Genomic DNA, 25119 nt, shown 5'->3' on the forward strand with positions numbered 1-25119 from the left:
GTGTGTGTGTGTGTGTGTGTGTGTGTGTCTGTGTTTTTCTGTGTGTGTGTCTCTGTGTGTGTGTGTCTGTTTCTCTGTGTGTGTCTGTTTCTCTGTGTGTGTGTGTGTGTGTGTCTGTGTTTTTCTGTGTGTGTATGTGTGTGTGTGTGTCTGTTTCTCTGTGTGTGTGTGTGTGTGTGTGTGTCTGTTTTTCTGTGTGTGTGTCTCTGTGTGTGTGTGTGTCTGTTTCTCTGTGTGTGTGTGTTTGTCTGTCTCTGTGTGTGTGTGTGTGTGTGTGTGTGTGTTTCTCTGTGTGTGTGTGTCCCTGTGTGTGTGTGTGTGTGTGTGTGCGCGCGTGTGTGTGTGCAGCACCTGTTTGAGGAACTCCTCGAGCGCCATCTCTCCCTGCGCCACCAGCAGCACGTCCTTCACCACCATCTCGTTCTTCTGCAGGTCCACGTCCCAGATCTGGCCCAGGCTGAGCTCGGACAGCACCCAGTTGACGTGCAGACGCTTCATCAGCTGCTTCCAGTGCCGGTCCTTCAGCGCCTCCGACTTCAGCTCGATCACCAGCATGTTGACCTGCGGAGCGGAACGGTTCAGGGGTCACACGCCAACATCAGGACAAACTGAATGTGCATGACTGCGGTGAAGACGGGACGCTGGTGTCAGTACAGCAGGAGAACAGTACAGGGCTCTGACAGCTTTATCAGACACATGTGAAGCGCTGGAGCACTGTAACTCAACTAGACCCGATCCACACGCTCGTCATGCAGTCAGTCAATGTACCTGCAGCTTTGTGCAAGCTTTCCCCAACGCAAGCACAGCTTTTCTGTATCTGTAAACAGAGCGACTGTAAGAGCCGGGGCTGTGCATTACCCAGAGGGCCGAGCGCTCACCTTCATGTAGCCCTTCAGCAGCCGCTGCACGTACTCATAGGAGGCGTACTGACGCAGCCGCGCCGGGAAGTTCTTCAGCTGGTTGAGGAGTCCGTCCAGACTCTGGCGGAGCTGTGGACACACACACACACACTCTGAGTGAAGCACGCGCTCATGCTGCAGTGTAAGGAGTGTGCTCAGGCTAATGCTAGACCTTGCGCGGCTGCACAGAGACCCACGGCTGCTCCTTCATCTGGTCGATCTGCTCCCACACCTTCGACAGCTCCGACCACACACCCTTCAGGTCCTGCAGCTCCTCCAGAGCCACCTGAACACACACACACACACACACACACACACACACACACACACTACTCCAGTACCTGTACTGTTAGGCCTGTGCAAATACAGGACGTCTATATGAATAACTACATGAATATTATGATATAGATGAAATTAAAGACCAACAGATCTGCCATGAACACTCATCTGCTCAGTAAACGATGCTTATACGGGCTCCACGCTGAGAGTTGCTCCTACTGAGACGGTCAGACACAGGTGTACCCATCCAGCCCAGAGTGAGCATCTCAATGTGACTAATCGCCAGCCCTACTGGTCTCTCTGTGCTTTACCTGACTGTGTTATGGACTGTGTGTGTCACCTGTACTCTCTCCTCGCTGCTGCTGGGCAGGCCCGTGTCCGTCAGCTCCAGAGCCTCTTTGGCCTTGGCACACTTCTCTCTGTCATCCTTCAGACGGCCGAACTTTCCTTCATAGATGGTGAGCGACTGCAACGCCTCCTCTGGCCGCAGACTCCCCTGCACACACACACACACACGCACACACTGTTGAGTCTGCAGAAACACACAGCGCTGCTCATGCGTCCTCCAGCAGGGTATACACAGCAGGAATCATGGCGTTAAACTCAACACCTCTTTCAGACTGGTTCCAGACATTAGGAGCTCATCATCTCTTCAGCAGTGAACCGTTAACATCAGCGCTGTTTTACTTTACACATATTCACTGCAGGCGGATTGTGAGAGAGCTAAACTGAGACTATTCAGAAGGGTGTGAATGAAGCACAGCTACATTACGTTCATGAGAATAAGGGAATGACAAGCTCTTTATCTGAGAACTTGAGAAAGCAGAGAAGCAGTGACTGAAATGTTCATCAGCTTCATCACAGGCTGAAATATCTGAAGTGATTATGGAGAGGTGGGCGTTTAATGATTTAAAATAGCCTGGGGAATCCTAAAATAAAGTAAACACAACATGCAGTGGAGTTATGCCAGCAGTGAGCAAACTTCAGCACATGCATTAATGATATTAATTGGTTTGAAATGAGAAGCTTGTGAAACTGGGTCTCTGTATTTTGGTTTAGGAATCTCTCAGACACGTACAGCCACAGGTTTGGTCTTCTCCCAGTCGGCCAGCAGGTCGGTGGTGCGGTTCTCCACGGCGCGGTCCTCCTGCACGATCTTCATCTGGAGGTTGGCCACCTGCTGCTGGATGGCCGTGTCTTTGCGCTTCATGATGTCGCTGAAGGCGCCCCACTCGCCCTCGATGTTGTCGATGTACAGCCAGGATGGAGGGAACTGGAACCGCTGCTTCTCCAGCAGACGCTGGCCGTTGCGGAAGAGCTGAGGACGAGAGGTCAGAGACGCGGAGCAGATTTAAACTCAATTCAGTTCAGCTTTATTTGTATAGTGTTTTACAGTGTAGATTGTGTCAAAGCAGCTTCACATAAATGGTCATAGTAACTGGATCAGGATAGTTCAGTTCTTAGTGTTTAAGTTCAGTTCAGTTTAGCTCAGTTCAGTGTGATTTGAAGTCATTACTGAGAGTCCAAACACTGAAGAGCAAATTCATCTATGTGTAGCTCTACCGATCCTGAATCATGCAAGGTTGCGGCGACAGCGGAGAGGGAAAAACTTCACAGAGGCGAGTAAAGAAAAAAAAAACCTTGAGAGAACCAGACTCAGTTGGGCATGACCATTTTAATTTCTCCGCTGGGTAAAAGTCTCGTGCAGAGCTGCAGTCTCAGCGGTGGATTTAAAGAGTCCGTTCACTCGACAGTAACACTTATTTACTCAACCTTCCGAGTGTTTCTCCTGTTGAACACAAAGGAAGATATTTTGAAGAATGTCAGAAACCTGTAACCATTGACTTCCACAGTATTCAGTTTTCCTACTATGGAAGTCAATGGTTACCGGTTTACAACTTCCTTCTAAATATCTATAACAGAGGAAAGAAGCTCAGAGGTTGATGACATCTTGAGGAAGAGTAATGTAATGTATTTATTTATTTAATGTCAGCAATAAAGGCTATTTTCATGGCAGGAATCTTTCAACAATAATTATACAATTTAAAAATCAACAAAAAAAATAAAACATAAATTAAATAAGATTTTTTGTGTTAATACATGATAAAAATTCTAAAATCTTTTCTGGTTTCACTTTAAAAATGAGACGTTAAAAATGTCTTTAACAGAGTTCATTTCATGAAAAAGTGTTCTGGAATCAGTAAAGGCAGGACAGTCCAGTAAAATGTGTTTTATAGAGCTTTTTCATGGCTGCTGCATGGAGGCGCCATAGCGGCCAGCGTCTTCCAGTAGAATGCTAAAAACCTCCGTTCACAGCGTGTTCAACTGGTAGTTTGTGCTCCGAAAATGGGTTTCAATAATGGATAACAGAGTGTTTTTGTGACACACAACTTAGAAATGTGTCTGTTAAAGCCGTTATAATCTGTCACATGTGGTTCAAGCACATCAGTAATACGAGAAAAACCTTCTCCTAGTTCACGTGTCTGCCGTCAGAAATACAGTGTGTTCCCGGCCTGTCAGCTGTTAGCTCAGCGGCTCTTTAACACACACACACAGAGAGAGAGATTATTTTATTTAAATTTTATTTATTTTTAAAAATTTTAAAAATTTATTAAATTTTAATAAATAATTTATTAAATAATTAATAATAATAAAAATTATTATTAATAATTTATTAAATTTAAAAAATTTATAACATTTTTATAAATTTATTTAAATTATTTTATTTAAATAATTTAAACTTTTTACTATTATTATTATTATATTTATCAAATGTTTTTTTTTGTGTCATTATATCTTATTTGTATTACTATTAATTATTTTTTTCAATGGTTTTAATATGTTTCATATTTGAAATGCTTTGGCAATACTGTATTTAATGTCATGCCAATAAAGCAACTTGAACTGAAACTGAAACTGAGAGAGAGAGAGAGAGAGAGAGAGAGAGAGAGAGAGAGAGAGAGAGAGAGAGAGAGAGAGAGAGAGAGAGAGAGAGAGAGAGAGAGAGAGAGAGAGAGAGAGAGAGAGAGAGAGAGAGAGAGAGAGAGAGAGAGAGAGAGAGAAACCAGAGTACTGGCATGAAACTTAACAGGTATGAAAGTCGTGCAATTTACACAAATGAGCAATAAAAGTCTGTTATTGATCCTCTGCTGCTGATCTGATGTTCATTCTAATCGCGAGCCGTTTGTGTTTTATTTGGTGTGTTGTTTTCACCACGGTTTGTGTTTTTCTGTCATTTTGAAATGACACTAGCCTATATTTCACTGTCACAGTTATTAAATCAGTGTGTCAGTGGCACAGTACAGGCAAACATTAGGTGTGTGTCACACATTTTGCTGAACTACATGTGTTTGGGCTGGTTATATATTTGAAATAAAGAGAAAATGTTGACTTTAGCGATGACGAGGCTTCATTTAAACTGCAGAAGATGCGTCTGACACCGAGGGGAAAACACCTCACAGCAGCTGTTTTCCATCCTATAAGATCACATTTCTGTAAATGATCAGTCCAGGAGATGCTGCTGATGGACAACAGTATTAGATAAAGAGGATAAAAGCAGGTAAAATAGATTAAAACTATCGTTTCAAAGCTGTCCAAATGTGACTGTTCACACGCATCAGCTGCCGACCGGAAGTTCTTCGCATTCTCCTTGTGAAGCATCATGGGTAATTTTGCGTTCCAAGAAAAAGGTCTATAGTAAGAGGAGTTCTGCAGCACAAACACTGAGTAGGGTTTTCACCTTGGAGCAAAAAAACAGTGTTATTCTCGTATATCCAATACCAGATCTAGTAAAAACTACTCGATCAAGTCGATTCTTAAAGTTCTGTGTGAGATTTCAGGTTGGATTTCAGGTAATTTATTGTTTTCTAATGCATCCCATTCCTTTTGCCACTTGTTTAAAATGTAAGCGTTGATAAAAGGTTTCTCTTGAGGAAGAGTATCCAGTGAGCAAATCTTCCTGTTTGTGTGTGCCGTGTCTTTAAGAGAGAGTGCTGATCAGCTCATACTCACGTCCACTTGCTTCTCGAACTGCTTGATCTTGCGTTTAAGCGTCTGCACGTACGTGATGAAGGTGACGGCGTCAGACGTGCTGGCCGTGTCCACCGAGTGCTGCTCCAGCTCTTGCCGAGACTGCAGAACGACACACATCAGCTCAGAGACACTCGATTATATATAATACAGAGCTTCACACAATAATGATCGCTGCAAAGCAGCTTCACAGACAGATGAACACCATCCCCACATCACAGTCAACATCAGAAGAGCTCCGCAGCTGTGTACAGATAACACACAAGCACATCCCATAATGCCCTCAGCCGGAGCCAGGCTCACCTTGGAGATCTGCGAGTGGAAGTCCTGCATGTTGTTTCCCAGCATCTGCCCAAAGCGGCTCAGCACCTCCTTATGCCACGAGTCGTACTTCAGGTTCACTTTAGACTGGACCTAAAGCAGACAGCGCAGAGAGAGGAGAGTCATTCCCACATCAGCTGCAGCGTCATGCCAAACACTGATCACTTTACACACTGCCGAAATGCTTAGTGTGTCCTGTTTCTACTCCTAATACCCAGAAACTCCTAAATCAAGAAGATCTCCAGACAAATACAGCAGACAGTCCTGTTTTCAGACATAATGAGTCACAATGGAGAGAGTTTCTCCTTAAACCAGCTCAATAAATGATAAAGTCTCCATCTGTCCTGAGCAGAGAGCTGATCCTCTCACCTTGCCGTAGTCGATGATGACGGGCCCGAACTCCTTCCTGGTCTCTGCGTTGTCGAAGGTGCCGCGGGCCTTGCGGATCTGCACCAGCAGCGCCTGCCACTTGTTCAGGTCTTCCTCCAGCCGGTTGTAGATGTTCTCAGGCTGCATGTCCCACAGACACTGGTACTGCAGCCACACCTGGAGGAGCAGCGCAGATCATAAACACTGTATTACCACCATATCAGGGAGTCCACAATGCTGCACACAAAATACCCAAATAGTATCATCACCATTTTTTGCCCCCAATATTAATATATCAAAAATAAGAGTAATTCTGGAGAGACTCGACATAACACAAGTGAAACCTCCACGATATTACTACAATATTCATCTGGCATCGATATCATCCCACAACCAGAAAAGTCATGATGAATCAGAATATGAGTGCTGCATGAGCTGACCTTGACGTACTGCTCCACCTCAGACACGTTCTCCTTGACTGCATTATAGGCCTCCTCCAGAGCGGACGGGCCATCGGGCATCCGGGTCAGAGCGTTCCTGTAGAACTTCTCCTCCTCTGACAGCTCATAGTGGACGCCCACCTGTAAAACCAGCAGGAGTTCACTGCAGGCTAATACTGATATACTCATGACAAACAATCTCTCAATGCTGAACAGATTTCACTGCAGTGTTTGTTCTGTAGGAAGAGTAAGAGAGTTAAACCCATTTGCTCTCACTCTACAAGCTGTGGAAGCATTCGCAGAAACATTTCTAAACCATAACATTGCAGACTAAAAGCAATCATGATGAACTGTATTTCTTTTAAAAAGCTCTATTTTCCATATCTGCTGACAGATATTACTGAGCAACAGATATTTATTCATTTGCGAAAAGCACTACTTCGCTACAGCAATCCACATGTAACATGGTTTAGACGTTTTTATAAAGGTTAAATCAAATACCATCAAACTGCCCATATTACTTTAGAATTTGGTGTTTACTTTACAATTATTGTCAAAAGTATGAATAAATATGGTTCATATTCCTCAAAACACGCATTGAAATAGGAGATGCCCTGATATGGTCATCAATGTATACTGGAGATCACCTGGTGGTCATGTCTGGTACTGCAACCAAACTAAACCCTGCTGAAAGCTGTTTTTACAGACATTAACTTCAACTTTGGAATATAAATTCAGATATTTAACTGATTGCTTTTGTGCAAATATTAGGTTAAAACTGGTTTGTTAAATACACATTTCATGCAAAATAATAAAATCTACATTAATTCTCTAATAATTTTCATAAATGTAAACATTTTTCCCTTAAATTTCTCACTTCAGCAACAATCTGACATCTGTCTCCTCTACCACTGCCCCGTTTACACGGCCAGTTAAATGTGACCCAATTCTGATGTTTTGCTCATATGTGACAGATCGGATCTGCTCTATGACCGTGTGAACACGAAAGAAGCGCACGCATTCGGACATTCAGAGATGGGTTTCTGGCCTCCTTCATATGTGGAAATAAATCAGATATAGATCAGATATGTGACAATGTGACTGTCATGTAAACAGGCAGATCGGATTTATTAAGGCATTACGTTCTGTACATCATTAAACTAGTGACAATGTGCTGCTTCTCCGCGGTTTAATGACAGAAGGAAGAGCGTGTGAGGAGATGCTGACGCGGTAAACAACATCAGAGGAAACACAGAGGGGGAAAGAGGTCAGTCGCCAAAGTTTGCTCCCACCCGACCTGAGATCTCTCTCGAACCCATACATTCCTCTGAACGGTGGAGGACGTCATTAAATCATGTAAACCATAAGCACAAGCTGTGATGACGGCCCTTTCCCACCTCCTCGTCAAAATCATTTTAAAGTTGGGGGAACTTCGTGTTGTAACTTTTGCTTTTAGTCGCTATTAATACACAAACTGCGGGCTACACACAGCACAACTATATTCTCTCCAACACCAGTGTGCCATCTTCAACTACACACACATCAGGGCCATACCATTACATAAACTGCGTGGGGGTAAATCTGGACTAAACCATTGACTGCTTATACTACACTTCGCATATTTCACAGAGCCAAAAACAAGACAGTTTCTTCCATCGTGGCTAGTGTGGCGCAGATGCCAGAACCCGCCTTTATGCATGCGCAACATGGTAAATTGTATGGCAAGTGTAAACGCATGAATTGGATATGTCACAATTAAAATAATGTGTAAACGGACAGACAAACAAATCAGATATAGAAAACAAATCGGAATTGGGCATCAGGACCTGACAGTGTAAACCTGACAGTGTAAACGAGCCAAATATGAGAGTTTAGTTCATCACAGTATCGGCTTCTCTGGCAAAATCATAGCAAAAATAAATGAAAAAATGGATAAAATTTTATAAACGTCTCTTTTTATAATAAAAATGAATGGTTTATAGGAAAAATACATCAACAGCAATAAATAATACATTAAAATATATAAAAATCTAGACTTGATCACACTTCTGCAGAACTCACGATTAAAAAACTAAACTTTTAAAGCCTCTCCAGGTAAAACGGTTGTTTGGTTTCATTAAATATAGGGCAGTACAAAAAATAAACGTTTTCCTCTTTAAAACAAGATTAAATCTTAAATCACTAAAGCATTGAAGACATTAATGATTAAAGCAGAGGCCGTCATTTCCACAAAACAACCATTTAAACCACTATTAAAGGGTTAAAGACAGAATAAATGAAGAGGCTGCACACACACACACACACACACGCGCACGCACGCGCACACACACACACACACACACACACACACACACACACACACACACACACACACACAGACTCACACACACACACAGACACACACACACACACACACAGACACACACACAGACACACACACACACACACACACAGACACAGACACACACACACACACACACAGACACACACACACAGACACACACACACAGACACACACACAGACACACACACACACACACACACACACACACACACACACACACACACACACACACACACACACACACCTGATATCTCTGACTCTGGATTCTGGGTAAGGACAGGATGTTCATCTTCCATGCAAACATCTCCTGGTAGAGCCGGTAGCGGCAGTCTTCGATGGGCGGGTTCAGGTAGATCACCTGGTTGGTGATGCGCAGCTCGTGGATGATGTTCTGTGGGTAAATCATCAGTTCAGTGTGGAGATCATCATTAACACAGAAGAGCTCAGAGGCCTATCTGGCGGCTCTTGCCTTAATCCGGGGCTCTCCTCCGGGTTTGTGGCTGACTTGAGGAGCCTCGGTGTCCATGTCCACATCAGCCTTGTCCTCCATCTGGCCCCTGAGAACCTGCGTCCAGGCCTTGAGTCCCGCCTGCAGACGCACACCCAGGATGCGCTCGATCTACAGAGGGAACGCAGGACATGTTTACTGCCACATCAGTGCTTTATGGCAGGGTTAGACATAACTCAACACATGGTGATGTTGATGAGCGTATTTACACTGTGTGCACTTCACAATACTCTGAATCATTCATTCCTGACACTACACAAGTGCTTGATGCATATTCAGACTGCAGTGGTGTTCATAAGAGTCAGCGGCTTGGAGCTTTAATAGCTGAACATGATCATTTCCACATGTGATCTGGACTGCAGCACGCTGAGATGTGGACTGAACACTATAAATCTCTTCATACTCTGCCTGGAGGAACATTTCCAGTGAGCAGATGATCTGTTTCTCACCTCGATGTCCAGCTTGTTGACCCAGATGGGTAGGTTGGAGTAGGAGTGCAGGTTAAGGTCATCCACGGCCTTCTGGATGCGGTTCAGGATCTCGGTGAACATCTTGTGCTCATACATGCAGGTCTCCAGAGAGCGGACCTCCAGATCAATCTTCTCCTCGATCAGGAGCAGATCATCCACCTGACAGTGAAGATCAGCACATTGACACGGGTGATCATCTGACATCATAACATCATTAATCACACACACAACACGATCATTCAGAAGCCTGAGAGGGAGATCAGCAATAACACCGACACATCAGCACCTCAGAACAATCAGGAGTGATCTCCCTCAATAACAGAGGAGCGACTGACCTTCTCCTGGAAGTTGAAGACGGTTTCGGCGAGCCGCTGCACGTACGGGTCCAGCTTGTAGGACTCCCAGACCAGCGAGATGCCCTCAGTGATAAGCGCCTGCACCTCCTTCTTCAGGCCGGCCACCAGCAGCGAGATGGAGACGCGCTCCTCCACCTTCTCACAGGTGCGCTCGTAGGTGCGCACGCTCTCGATCAGCGAGATGGCGAACGGGTACAGCTGGTTGGCCTGATGCGCCTTGTTGACGATGGCGAGCGGCACGCGGAAGCTCAGCCACTTCAGGTTGCGCACCTCCTTGGAGAGCGTGATGATCTCGGGCAGGAAGTTGACCTTGAGTTTGAGCACGGTGCCGGTGCGTCCGCGCGCCCGCGTGTTCTCGATGGTGAAGATGCGGCCGGAGACGCCCAGGTTACGCTGCTGCACCTTCCGGGCCCAGTCGTCGAAGATCTCCTGCGTGTTAAGCTTGGCCCGGAAGCTGTCCCCGTCCTGCTTGAGCTTCAGGCCCTCCACGTGGTTCTCCCAGCCCTTGCCCAGCACGTCCTCCACCCGCTTCATGTAGGCCGTCAGCTGCCGGTCGATCTGCTTGGCCCAGATGATGGATCCGGACACCGGCGGCAGGTCCCGCACGTGGCTCATCTTGCAGGACTGGCTCTGCGGGTACTGCACCTTGAACTTGTCGTGCAGGGACTCGATGTCGTCTTTGACCCGCTGGATCAGCTGAGTCTGGTACTCCCGGATGGCCCCGCGGATGTGCGGCCGCACGAACAGGGCGTTGAAGCGGGAGAAGATGCGGAACATCTCGTTAGCGTTTTTGGCGGTGCCCAGCTGGTCACGGAGGCGTGCGGTGATGCGCGTCTCCACGCGGTCGATGCGCTCGTCGTATCGCTTCATGGCTGCCTCCCACGCCTCCATGCCCTCCTTGGAGACGTCCAGCCCGTCCACCTCCTTCACGTTCTCGTAGGCCAGGTTCACCTCCTCGATGGCGTTGGCGTCTGCAGCATCGAACAGCACCTCCGCCACCTTCAGATCGGCCGGCTCCGCGCTCTCACCCTGGGCGTGCTGCGGTACGGCGGACACCTGCGCAGGTGAGCACACAGGAAGAGAAGAGCTTTCACAGCATGACCAAACTACATCCTACAGAAGCACAGACTAAGGGACTGCAGTGTTAGGCAAAGCGAGCAGGCGTATTTTAAAAAGATGATATCGGATCAGTTTAGGGTCTAAATCACTGGTGAAATATCACCAAAACTGCAAACATTCTGGCATTGGTGTTGGCGAGTATTTCCGGTACTAGTATCGCTATCAAGAACAACCCTAATCAGAACCGTTTCTTACCCATCATGCATTGTACAAAACACACAAGTAACATCACTGATGACAACTCACAGAAGATCTTTCAATTAGATCAAAGATAAATAATTTAAGCACCTTTTACATCTTTTTACACATTTCCCTTTCAGTATTTCCTGTATACAAGACTCTTATATCATTTAACACGTACATCTCATTGAAATATGCTTACACAAGTTAAATAAGTTCATCTTCTTTAATTCATGAGTGTGACAGTTCTAAAGTTCATTTTCCAGCTTTATGTCTGCGAGTTATTTTATTTTCAACATCTGCTGCTGGTTTCAGTATGCCTATAAGAGTCAGGAGAAAGTCTTTAAACTCAGATCTGGGCTTCCCACTGGTTTGAAATATACTTGCAGTGATATCTGAATTGAAACACAGCTTTTACCCCATCACAGTCAACTACATGCGACAAACTAAACCATATTGTGATTTTAACTGTATTTTTATTCATCATGACAATGTTATACACCTTCTCTTTTCAATTTTAAGTTATTAAAAAAGGTTGTTGAGATGAAAGAAATGCAATATTTCTCTTACTTTCAGCTATGTAGAAGGCATGTGCACCCAGACAGGTAAAGGGTGCTCTGCTCTCTCTCTCTCTCTCTCAATGGCATGACATTACAGTACTGCCAAAGCATTTTAGATATGTATAAAGCATGTAATATATTAACATCATTAAATTAATCAAATATACAGCAAATGAGAAATATCAGACAAAATTAATAAAAAGACAATATTGCTAATAATTATAATAATTATCAGAATAATAAGGGTAGATTATTTTAAAGAGGCAAATAAGTCACACATTACTAACGGTGTACTAATATTGTGCAGTCAGTATAGATGTCATTTTGTTCTCCGAGTATATAGGCTAGTAAAGTCCTTTATTAAACTATTTAATTTATTTAAAATATTTAAATTATTTAATTTTCCTCTCGCGGCTGTGTCTGCTGTGAAAAGGTAATGCAAAAACGCATACAGCAACTTTAGAGAGCGAAAGCAAAATCCCAATGCCAGACGATCTAGGATATGCAGAAACTACAGCCGGATGCATTTTGGTGGAAAAGGCGCATCTCTGTGGGTCTGCAGAGCACGTGTGTTTGTTGACAGTTCTCGCGTTCACAGAACCAGCAGTACGCTAAGGAATGTGCAGAGCAAGAGAAGATTTTTACTGGCTAATCGATCACGAATGTTTGGCTTTTTAGGCGGACACAAAAAGAGTAAACAAATGAAAATAATAGTATTATTTATGTGTCACCACCGAATATACTTGTGCGGCTGTTCATATACCCGAGTGACTCGCCCAAGTAAAGTCCATGTGTGGGAATCTCTGCACATTAGCATTCAACACTGCATAATGCACATAATCTGCATCTGAGCTGATCACTGTTACTCTGTGTGAACAGAAACTCTGCGTGTCAGATGGGTCAGCACAAAACCTTCTTTAACATGTAAAAATAGCCTTCATCATCATCATGTGTGACGTTCACCTGAGGCTGTGTGAGATGCGAGAGCGGTTTGTTTGAGCTGTGTGTGTGTGTGTGTGTGTGTGTATAACAGCAGCTCTGTCTCACTGATGAACACACTGATGTGCATGGCCAGAATCAACACTGATCTTAATAATCACGCTGCTGTGGTCTTTACAGAACAGAACGCTCCATCATCGTCTCATTACTGCCATGCTGCTTAAAAACAAGCCACTGTGTGTAGAAATGATCAGCTCACAATCAACGAAACAAAACAACACCATCATCCATCTTAAGGATTGCACCCGAGGGTCAGTTCACAAACATTTTATTCTGTCATCCATTTCCACTTGCTCTAAACTTGACTGAACACAAAACAAGATGTACTGAGGAATGCTGGAATGACAGACATTGGCCTCCATGGCATTATTTGTGCCTACTATAGATGATTATGGGTTATTTTCAGCACTGTTCAGAATAATCAACAGAAGAAACTCAAGATTACACTGAGAAATGCTTTCCTTACTGTGGGTTCTGTCTTCTTTTGAGTTCAAATATTAAATCAAGAAGCATTTTCAGGAGAAGCGAGAAATATTTAGTTTTCAGGAGAACTTAAAACAAGTTCAATAATCTAGCAGAAGGGGAAGTGATTCATCTTGCTTTCTTGCTTGCTTTTTTATTGAATACTCAAAATAACAGAAAACATCTTCACAACAGAATAAGTAGATAAATAAATAGAAAATAAGACAATAATAAGAGAAAAGAAAGAAAGAAAGAAAGAAAGACTCAAAACAAAACAAGGGAATAAGAGCTCAGATTATATTTGAAACTTCCTCGAGTAAAACAGAATATGTTTAAAAGAGCGGCAGACAGAAATACAGCCACAATATTCCTTTCAGTATAACAGAAGACTAGATTGCAAATAATGCCAATACAGAGTTTAAACTTCAGTTGTTTGTGTGATGCAGCGATTGTATTTCTGCTAGAAATGAGATTATTCTGCTGAGCTCATCAGCACAACACTACATGTTTGTTTGCTTGTCTAGAAACGCTTCTTGATTTAAGAATTCTTTGATATTTGGACTAAAAACAAGACGAAAACTAGTGTTTTTTGCAGGGCAGAACCACATGAGCGAGTAAACGTTGAGTAAATGTAGTTTAGTGTGTGAAGCGGGCCTCTTTAGGATGTGTTTGTGTGTGTGAAGTGTGCCTCTTGAAAGTGTGTGTGTGTGTGTGTGTGTACCTGTGGTCTGAGCACGCGCACGATGACGGCCCGCAGCTGCTCGTGCTGCCGTCTGAAGCGCCGCATGTGGTCCAGACGGGCCTGCAGCTTACGGTGAGCTGGACTGAGACGCCACACCATCTTCAGGTTCTCCTCCCGCTTCCTCTTCACGATGTCCCTCAGCAGAACCTGCAGCTTCTCGTACTCATCCTCCCACGTCTGGAAGACCTCGAAGCAGGCCACCATCACCTGCGGAGGATAGAGAGAGTTTACTGACACCTCTGGATATACATCAGGGAGAAAAACCCTTTACAAACATCTTATTATTTCAAGGAAAACAAGTCTATTTATAATAAAAGACACCGCCAGCAATAAACAATGCAGGAAATAAGGCAAGTCAGCTTCTCAGATGTGCTCTTGATCCAATTTCCTACTATTGTGGAAGGACTCGCATACAGAATATTCATTTTAAAGAGTCTCCAGATAAAAAATAAGTCAAAGAGTGGTGAAAGTAGCAGCAGTGTGTGTGTGTGTGTGTGTGTCATCACCTTCTCGAACTCCTCGTAGGCCACATGCATGAGCTTGCGCGTGCCCAGCACTTTCAGCAGCTGAGAGCTCAGGTCTCTGGAGATGGCCTCCACCAGACGCAGCGCCCGCTGGATGGGGTATTTGGTGTTGCGGATCTTGCGCAGGTGAGTGAAGATGGCCACCAGAGCCTGCCGGATCTTATCCAGCTCAGTGGCCGACAGCAGATCATTGAGCGGGAAATCCTTCATCAGAGGATTATAGTCGTTCACCGTCTCCACAGCCTGCTTCAGCCCTGCGCGAACACAACCAGCATTAGACTGACATGCACAGACCACTGGAATATCACAGAGAACATGAGTTAATACAGCAGCGTCTCCAGTCCACGAGGAACAGAAGCGGATACACTCCTCAGATCCTGCTGAACATGCTGACATATCGCTGAGATATCTCCACTGCTGTGTGTGTTCTCTAATAAATGAGCTGCGCCTCAGAAGACCAAGACCAGACGCAATGAACACGGTGGCTTGTGGAGGCGTGAGACAGAGCAGACAGATGCAGAGTTTGCTTGTATATTAACTGAAGTTTTACAGCTTCTCCTGCTCAGTTGTGTGCACACACTCTGATATGCACATTTCCAAAACGTGTGCACACCTCTGCATTTCCATTATTCCAAAATACACATGAGAATAAGAGGAGAGAAACACGGCTAATGACTCAGAGACCAGAGCATCAGCAGCTTCAAGAGTTCGCTCACCTAAAAACTTGACCTCTGTTATTAATCATAATATGGAGTCGTCATTTTGGGGTTTTTATGTGCACAAAAGCATTCTGGTGGAGTGTTTTGAGGATGTGTTTCTGCACTTTAGGCATCTCAGGACTCTTGCTGTCTGTGGAGGATGAGGAGCTCTCACACTTCAGCTAAAATATCTTCATCAGTGTCTGAAGATGCAGAGCTCAGGAGACTGACAACACATGAGGGAGAGTAATGACAGAATCTTCCTTTCTGTGTGAACTAGCAATCTCCTTTAGACGTGTGTGTGTGTGTGTGTGTGTGTGTGTGTGTGTGTACCGGTGTCCGTGTCGAAGCTGACGGTGGCATGGAAGCGTTTGCCATGCTTCAGGATGTCCAGCGTCAGCAGCACCTCCGGGCTCTCCCTCTTCTCCTGGATGCGGTTCAGGGCTCGCTCCAAGTTCAGCCAGAAGCTGATTTCCTGCAGGGCCGTCCCGGAGGCTGGGTCTCGGTCCAGTTTGGTTACCTGTAGACACACAGACACAGATGAAGAATATGAGGGAGAGTGTGGAGAACACTGCACATCAGCTCATCAGCACACACACACTGCAGGCTGACTTCATCAGCACACCTGAAATGATCCAATACTCCTCTGTGTTTAACGTCGTGCCAGCGTCCATGGCTATTTTTATAGAGAGAAAGAATACAGCAGATACAGATGCTAATAAATGGAATGTGCACCTCAAAATGAAGACTGAATCCTCATTTACTCTCCCTCAAGCTGTTCCAAACATTTAAGAGCTTCTTTCCATGTTGAACACAGAAGAAGATGTTCTGAAGCTAATCTGATAACTGACTTCAATAGCAAGAAACAAAAAATATCTGCCCCATCATCATCCCCAGATGGACAGGGCAACCATTACTGCATCCAAAACAGTGAAAAGCCTGGCAGTAATGATTGATGACCAACTAAACTTCTCTGACCACATCTCTAGAACTGCTCGATCATGCAGATTCTCACTCTATAACATCAGAAAGGTCCGACCCTTCCTATCTGAACATGCAGCTCAACTCCTTGTTCAAGCTCTTGTTCTCTCCAGACTGGATTACTGCAACTCTCTACTAGCCGGGCTTCCAGCTAACTCTATCAAGCCTCTTCAGCTGCTCCAGAACGCAGCAGCACGAGTGGTCTTCAATGAAGCTAAAAGAGCACATGTCACTCCGCTGCTCATCCGTTTGCACTGGCTGCCAGTTGCTGCTCGCATCAAATTCAAAGCTCTGATGTTTGCTTACAAAGCGACTTCTGGCTTTGCTCCTTCTTATCTGCTCTCACTTCTGCAGATGTGTGTGTCCTCCAGAAACTTGCGTTCTGTGAATGAACGTCGCCTCGTGGTTCCATCCCAAAGAGGGAAGAAATCACTTTCCCGAACTCTCGCGCTCAATCTGCCCAGTTGGTGGAATGAACTCCCTAACTGCATCAGAACAGCAGAGTCACTCGCTGTCTTCAAGAAACCACTAAAAACTCAACTATTTAGTCTCCACTTCCCTTCCTCATCTGCAGTTGCCTCTCTGGCTCCACCGCTAACTGCACTACAGAAAAATAATCCTAATGTTTTGCTTCTTACACTTTACAGACCTGAAACTTGCCTACAGCACTTCTTCACTGTTGCTCTTATAGTTGTGTAAATTGCTTCCTTGTCCTCATTTGTAAGTCGCTTTGGATAAAAGCGTCTGCTAAATGACTAAATGTAAATATTATGGAAGTCAATGGTTACAGGTTTTCAACATTTTACAAAATATCTTCTTTTGTGTTCAACAGAAGAAACTCATAAATGTTTGAACTAAGTCTGAGAGACTGTAATTTTGGGAGGTTTTACAATTTACTTTTGTTAAACAGTCTAAAACTGCAACTGAAAGTAATGGAGCATGATTTGACACTAAATAAAATGTTTTAATCTCCATATTGTGCAGCTCTTGATGGGTAAAAAGTTATGTGATGGTTTTTGTTTGACTTTAATAATTCTAAATGTGGAAGTGTTTAGTGTGTGTGTGTGTGTGTGTGTATGTGTGTGTGTGTGTCCGCTCTGGTGTTTGCTGTAGTAATTATCACAGTACAGCAGTGTGTTTAAAGCGCAGATGTGCACCTTCTGTATCTCCCGGATCCAGCGGTTGACTCCGGACTGCAGCTGGTTCAGGAATGTGGGATCCTCCACTTTATCCCCGAAGTCGGTGACCTTGGGCTTCTCTCCGCGCTCGTAGCACTGCTTGGCCACGTTGCTGATGATGGGGTGGATGAGCAGGCTGATCTCAGGGATCTCGATGTTCTGCTGGAGGTGCAGTAACCCCATCTCCAGCTCCGCAATCTTTTTCTCCACTGACGGGGCCATTTTATCCCCATCCCTGATGGACACAGGAATACAGGAAGGAAATGAAGGAAGACGTCACAGAATCTGCTGACATTATTTGTACATATTTTTGTAAAATCTTCTGCAGATGTGGAATGATGTTGAGAGTATAGTAATTGAAAATGTAAAACATGACAGAAAAAATATAAATGATTAACCCGTGTGTGCTGTTGGGTCATTCCCATCCACTCTGGGCTGATCTGGAGTCTTAACTTGGCCTCAGCTTTCTCTGTTTCAGCAAATGTGATGCCTTTTGCAGACAAATCTGCTTAGACTCTTATTTTGGAAAACCGCTTTAAAACTCAACAGCACACTCTGTTCAGACTGACTCCCCTTTAGTGATGTTGGTGCTGTTTCTGCTCCACTGACTTCCATTATAATCACATATATTGACGGCAAAGCCGTGACAGCAGATAATCATGCATTCCTGATTGCTGCTGGTAAAGAATGCATGCTCATATGCTGTAACGGCTCTGCAATCTAAAAATGCAATAATGCAAGTCAATGTGGCAAAAACAGCACCAACATAACTAAAGCAGAGTCCATCTGAACAGCACACGAGGGTTAAACTTAAGGATTACAATGAAAATCCAATTATTTTACAAACTATACCGTGCATAAATCATACATTAACATTTCTACATTATTTTGAATATGATTTACTTTATTAAACAGACTCAGTGATGACGGGCTAAATAATCAGCGGTCACAGACTCAGTGTGGGTCTAGTGATATCCCGGGTCAGACAGAATCTGCAGACACTCATTTCTGCACAGATTATTTAATGAATCATGACATAACTTTAGGTGTGTATCTCCGTCTCCAGCAGCTGTGTGTGTATGTGAGGACACACACCTGCGGCTGGGCCGGCACTCACCTGTCTGCTTTGCCGGACTCCCGGATGTAGGATTTGAAGTACGGAGCGACCGCATTGCTGATGAAGGAGTGCAGCGTCTCGTACGGAGAGTCTTCGCTCAGAGTCAGCACACGCACCTGTGTGGAGATGGGCTTATCTGCGTCGATCACACCCGTGCGCTTGATCAGGGCCAGGCTGGAGGAGCGCGCACGCGCACACACACACACACACACACACACACACACACACACACACACACACACACACACACACACACACACACACACACACACACACACACACACACACACACACACACACACACTCCTGTTAGCCTCAGAATCAGCAGACTGTAATTAGTCTTCCATCAATAGCAATCGTTCAGTGTTCACCTGTGAATGCAGCAGCAGTTCTGCTGTTTCCATCAACCACACACAGCTCTCCTGCACAATATTGCTCTGTCTTATGTTAAAGTACTCGCACAGTCTGTCTTGGGTTTTGTGTATGTGTAGCATGTGTACAGTTAGTATTTAGTATAGTTAGTGTAAGGCTTGTGTTTAGTTTAAAATCGTTCTTGTGTCCAGTGTGTTTGTATTTACGATTACAGTGTTTCCCCTATGGTTTACAGTTTTGGGGGTGAGGGTGGGGGATGCTCAGATCAGGATTTTCGCAGCCGATATGGAGTACCACTTCCTTGTCATGGTGATCGGCTGATTCTGAGCACTGATTCTAATGCTTCAGGCTTTATAATGCATTAAGCAAATGTTCCCTCTAACCCTTAGGGAAGATCTTGCCTAAGCTTAGAGAATGAAGGATGCTGCATATCATTCTTTAAACACGTCTCTTATAAACATTTAGGTGAGACTGTGTCATGGCCAGAAGCAGCTTTACAGAAAGTAATTCCTCCACTCATTTTACTCTGGCTTAGTCCCTTATTTATCAGGGGTTGCCACAGCGGAATGAACCGCCACTGAAGACTCACAGAGACTCGCGGTGAGGTCATAAGGTTGGATGAGACGCTAGATGGGGTGAACGTGTCACAGCAGCTCAAAACACTGGAAATACATTAGTTAATAAACTAAACAGAGGTCCCATCGCATCTGCATATATTCTCGCTGCTGTGACGCGAGCACATTACGCTCACACACATCATTTACCCGTGTTGTGGCTGCTGTAGGAGAAGCGTAACATACGGGAGCGCATGCGTGTCTTGGATCCTGTCAGTGTGGCACGTGCACTCTCACTCGCATACAGCAGAGAGTGGCTGTGACCGTGCGCGATTCAGAGAGCGTAAATAAGATATTACAGACGGCTCTTTAGCTTGTTTATTAAAAGAAGCTGTGATCTGGCGCTACATAGAAAATACAATTAACTCGACTTCAAGGGGGCGGGAAAAGCCATTGGCGGAGCGCCCCCTAACATAACGGAAGAGGAAACACTGGATAATGTTCATTTACGTCACACCGTTGTCCTGCGAGACGCCACATTTCAGTCCACTGTATGTGTCCGCACATGTAGCTCAATCTCAATAAGGCTCCACTTGTCTTTATTTGCTTTCGTCTGATTCACGGATTTATAATAGAAATGTATTACTGACTTAATTACGGTGTTGTTGTAAGGACTCTGGATTCTTGCATCCTTCAACAGCCCTCCTAAAAACGTTTTGACCTTTGATTAATGCCGGTTTGTGGCATCCTCTTACCTGTTGGACTTGAGGCCGTAATGGATGTCGATGCTGACGCTGTAGGAAATACACTCGCGCTCCTCCTCTCCTTCATCACCCACATCCTCTGCTCAAACACACACACACACACACACACACACACACACACACACACACACAGTGTAACATCTGCTGAATGTGAACACTAAAAGACATCCTTTAATGAAAACATGTGGAAGAAAATAACATGAGCATGTGACAGAAGCAGAGCGGACATCAGCAGACTGCACGAGAGAGTGTGTGTGTGTGTGTGAGAGAGAGAGAGAGAGAGAGAGAGAGAGAGAGAGAGAGAGAGAGAGAGAGAGAGAGAGAGAGAGAGAGAGTGTGAGTGAGTGAGTGAGTGAGTGAGTGTTTAAGTGTGTGAGGACCACCTAAGTAGGCATGGGTCAGTAGAAGATTCTGACGGTAGGATAGCCTTGGATAAAAACATCTCGGTTTAGGATATTGTGATTACTGCTGTAAAATATATTCTTTTTTAATGTCTGGGTAAAAACAATAACTTTTTGCTCTTTGAACACAGTATATTTCATTTTGAGAAACACTGCTGAATAATTCAGATGAATCATTGACTTCTGCTGTCTTCATTAGTTTCAAAAACACTGACTTCATTACAATTTAAAACGGCATCTTTGGAGATCTTTTCTGCTGAAGATACTGCTGTCCTAAAAAAACGCAAATAAAAAATCCTACACAAGCCTTTGGAATGGTTTATCAGACAGTTTTGGTAGTTTTAAAACCTTGACTTTTCCAATATACCTTAAAAATCATGCCATGCCTACACCTAAGCATTGTCCTCCCAAAAATTGAATTAAACTGCTCTGTGTATTGTAAACAGGGGCGGACTGGCACTTTAAATCAGCCCTGGCACTGTATCCACACCAGCCCACATTACTACACTGACACAGCCCCATCCATGGACACATACATTCACTACTTATATTGGTGTACAGATAGTAAAATAATATAAGCAGTACCATATGTATTAGATTTTTAAACATTTAATGTATGTGACTGGAACAAAAACAACCCATTTATAACAAATGTATATGTGAAATCATTCATTTTCGTTTAGGCTTTGTCCCTTTTTTAACCTGGGATCGCCACAGCAGAATGAACCGCTAACTTATTTAGTATATGTTTTACGCAGCGGATGCCCTCCAAGCTGCAACCCATCACTGGGAAACCCCTATACACACATTTACATACATACACTACTGACAATTAAGCCTACCCTATTCACCTATGAGGTGAGGTGACAGCGCTACCCACTGCGCCACTGCGCTGCCCCCTTTCGAGAATAGTTCAGTTCATTTTATGCATTTGGCAGCATCTGATTTTAGAGCCTTTTTTTTTTTGCTTTCTTTGAGCTTTTCGGCACTGCCTTTCCTTTTTTATGGTCCATCTCTGACAATTAGCTTGTGTTGCACTTACTGTTTGTTTGACATTCATGCCAGATTTTGGTAACATTCCGTGTAACCTCTGATTAGGATGGTCCATCTCGAAACCAGCCGGTCGTTGCCGGTTGGGCCAATGCTTAACATTTATTATTATTATTCTTACTATTACCATCATCAAAAGCTGCCTACAGGTATACATATAAAAAATAAATAATAAAATAGCTGACCGGCCCACATTTATAAAATGGTCCGGCCCTTCTGGCATTTGCCAGAATTGCCAGATGGCCAGTCCACCCCTGATTGTAAATGTTTCATTCTCTGATTTAAAAATAACACGAACGCACTCACACACGCACGCTTCACTGAAGCAGGTAAAAACTCTGAGAATGATGATAAAGCCGTGTTCTCCGATTACACCATCATCAGTAAAGCTTAATGAAGTATAAACTGACTGAATCACAATAGTAAACTGATGAATAAAGCATATCTGGATGGCTCTGATCTGTTTCTCTGGCCAAATACATGTTCTAAATACAAGATAGACACATCTGTGCTGTTCAATAAAATAAAATAGTATTCTCAGTGAAAACTCTTTTATTAATGTAAACATCAGATGAAGTGATTATTTTCCTGCAATTCAGATTTATTATCAGATTAATCACGATTACCTATTAAAACTTTAATAATATAATGTTTACATCAGCTAGAAGAATATTGGGTCACTTTAGTTTCTCTGACAAAAGCTCAGAGAATGTGGGTAAACGCATGTTCTCCTGTTAAACTATCATCAGTAAAGCTTTCCTCAGTGTGTAACTGTGATTACTCGTGTAGTTTTAGCAGTATTATTATCTGCGTCATATTCAGAGATGTGTTCAGACAGAGATGATCCTGAGGTACAGTTTAGTTTTATATTCGTTCATGCTATAAAACTCGACATGCTCTCTACTGTTCACCACATTACCTTCAGCAATTCATCACAAATCGCATGTAAAAATGACTTTAAAACCACATTAGCACGGTTTGTTTGACTATTTATTTTTGCAAAGAATTCTTTTCTGAAATGTTATTAGGCAGAAAGTCTGAATATAAACCAGCTTTACCCCAATTACAGTCTGTTACTTGCAAAAAATAATAGATAACTGTGCAATGTCCCCACAATTCACACAAACTAATGAGTGTTTATGTGTGCATAACGAATTTAGTGTGTGTGTGTGTGTGTGTGTGTGTGTGTGTGTGTGTGTTAAAGTTGGTTTAATATTCGCAAATTCACACTTTCTCCTTAGTAAATATCAGAAAAGTATTCTTAGCAAATCCTAAAAGGGAGATGCATTATATTATGAGCCATGATTAATAATCAAAGTCCAACACTGTCCACGGGGGATTAAATAGTGCGCGTGCTGTTTTAGTCATTCTTACACGCGATTTCAGACAGATTACTCAGAGTACAGTGTGATTAACAATATCAGGAGCCTGTCACGGGCTGTCACTGTTCAGAAATGCGAATATTAAAGCAGCATGTTCTTAGTAGCTGATCGTGATGTCATTGATCTGCAGTGCAGCAAAACCCGCCCTGATCGATCACTGATCACTTGCTATCTCCGACTGTTCATTAAACTAATCCACCACATTATTTTCCTTCTGAAACACTACTGGAGCACATAAAACTGCGATAATTTGACAATATCCGCCTCAGCAGAACACAATAACCGGACGCAGCTCCGCACTGCGCACGCTCAGCTGAGGCGGTGAACGTTAACCCTTCCTCTGCCGTTAACGGGTGATAATAGCGGTGTCGGTGCGGGATTAACCTTTCAGAGCGCTCCGCTCCACCAGAATTGAGTGAATCTGCGGGTCTGACAGGAACTTCCTCATCTGCTCCAGGGCGCTCTTCTCCTCCAGCGCGCTCTCTAGAGACGCGGGTGGGTCGGCGCCATCTTCCAGCAGCAGCGGCACCAGCTTTCGGATGTGCTTCTGCAGCACCGACACGTCCGCTACCGTCTGCACGGCCGCGGAGACCTCCATCCCGCCGCCGCCGTCCTCTCCCCCGCCGCTGTCAGACATTTCCTACACTAAGAATCGCAATGAGTCGTTAAACCGAGCCGTGACAGAGAGCGAGCTGTATCACGGACTCTGACACATCACCTAATGGCCAGCGCCCAGTGCGGAGGACAACTTTATTGTTTGCCGGAAGTCTGTGATATGTAGTTCTTCCACCATAGGAGCTCAATGAGCGAATGTGAAGCTTGAACTACAAATCCCAGAAAAACAGAAGAGCGTCACGAGCGCGTCCCGCTGCAGCGATCCACACCCAATGACATGATAATTTGGATAAAATAAATTATAATAGTATTTTATGTGCGACTGTTAAACATCTCATATCGTCAGATGCTTTTGCAGAATAATTAATAAAGTATTACCTGACTGAATCACAATAGTGAAGTGATGAACAAAGCATATCTGGATGATTCTGATCTGCTTTTCTGGCCAGATATGGTAGATATATGTTATAGATATATGTTATATCTGTGCTGTTCAATAAAATACCACTCTAATGTATTTTAAGTATGCTGACTGGTTGCGAATAAGTGCAAATACAGATAACGTTACATGCGAATGTGCTTATTAGTTTGACATACAGAAGGTAACATATATATTCACAATATTTATTTTAAAAATATATTTCGAATAAAATATAATTTTTGGCCATTTTTTATGTTTAAAAATATATTTGAAAATATCATATATAGGGAGTGTCGTATTTTTTGTGAATTATAATTTTATTTTTTAAGTAAAAGTTTACTTTTAAGTATGTATTGATTGGCTTTTTTAAATATATTTTAATGACATCAGGGCAGTGTAAAATAGCTCTGATTCAATAGTAAAGAGCTGTAAACAGCAAACCTTCTGGTTAAAAGTAAGAGTTCTTCATATAAACAGCGAATTATTAACTAATATTTTTCTGCACGACACGTCACTAATAATACCTTTTGTTTACATTACCATGGCTCTTTTAGTGTTTCCCCCATGTACATTAGTTTTACTGTTGATAAATCATGTTTAATCCATTATGTTATGCAGGTGTGTGAAGACCATGGTGAAGACACTGAGCCTCATTCTCAAACTCTGTTTCTGATTCTGAAAAATACTTTTTATTAGTTGAACTTAATATGTAGTGTATGATCATATCGCTCAATACTAAAAGGTTTTAGCTCGTCTTTTACCTTAATTAATTAAATCTGAGCCATATATTAAATTACAGTACTTCTGTCACATGGCCCGCTCCTGCCAATCAGCGTTCCCGCGCGCGCGCTCCTCAGTCAGTCGTGAAGAAGATGCCGCTCAAGTCAAAGAAAGAGCAGGTAAGAGTTCAGCCGAGACACTTCCACAGATATACACGATCCTACCATAATTCAGCTCACTGTGACCGGCCTGTCAGTGTCAGTGA

General features: G+C 43.6%; 2 protein-coding genes and 1 long non-coding RNA gene across 5 annotated transcripts in view; 1 reads left to right on the top strand and 2 right to left on the bottom strand.

Moving 5' to 3' along the window:
• dync1h1 (dynein, cytoplasmic 1, heavy chain 1) overlaps positions 1-23822 on the bottom strand; it is a 74378-nt gene extending 50556 nt beyond the window's left edge. For both annotated transcript variants that reach the window (XM_087288649.1, NM_001042745.2), the window contains 20 exon segments: positions 23483-23822; positions 20257-20344; positions 18576-18749; positions 17438-17693; positions 15633-15819; positions 14584-14855; positions 14057-14284; positions 9995-11071; positions 9639-9818; positions 9151-9300; positions 8926-9072; positions 6338-6478; positions 5898-6074; positions 5511-5621; positions 5190-5309; positions 2257-2496; positions 1519-1674; positions 1072-1185; positions 879-989; positions 352-561 (listed from right to left, as the gene is read on the bottom strand). In XM_087288649.1, coding sequence (XP_087144775.1) covers positions 352-561; positions 879-989; positions 1072-1185; positions 1519-1674; positions 2257-2496; positions 5190-5309; positions 5511-5621; positions 5898-6074; positions 6338-6478; positions 8926-9072; positions 9151-9300; positions 9639-9818; positions 9995-11071; positions 14057-14284; positions 14584-14855; positions 15633-15819; positions 17438-17693; positions 18576-18749; positions 20257-20344; positions 23483-23735 — 4392 coding nt within the window. In that variant the 5' untranslated portion in view covers positions 23736-23822.
• LOC147839853 (uncharacterized) overlaps positions 1-25119 on the bottom strand; it is a 195997-nt gene that overhangs the window by 136188 nt on the left and 34690 nt on the right. The window lies entirely within an intron of this gene.
• The window catches only part of ppp2r5ca (protein phosphatase 2, regulatory subunit B', gamma a), a 40737-nt gene continuing 39046 nt past the window's right edge, over positions 23429-25119 (top strand). For both annotated transcript variants that reach the window (XR_015512914.2, XM_087290031.2), the window contains exon 1: positions 23429-25033. Coding sequence is in view for 1 of the 2 variants with exons in the window: in XM_087290031.2 (XP_087146157.1) it covers positions 25007-25033 (27 nt within the window). In the remaining variant the exon portion in view is untranslated. The remainder of the gene's footprint in view (positions 25034-25119) is intronic.

This window comes from Danio rerio, chromosome 17 (assembly GCF_052040795.2).
Source record: "Danio rerio strain M-AB ecotype USA chromosome 17, GRCz13ab, whole genome shotgun sequence".
In the NCBI taxonomy this organism is placed as follows: Eukaryota; Metazoa; Chordata; class Actinopteri; order Cypriniformes; family Danionidae; genus Danio; species Danio rerio.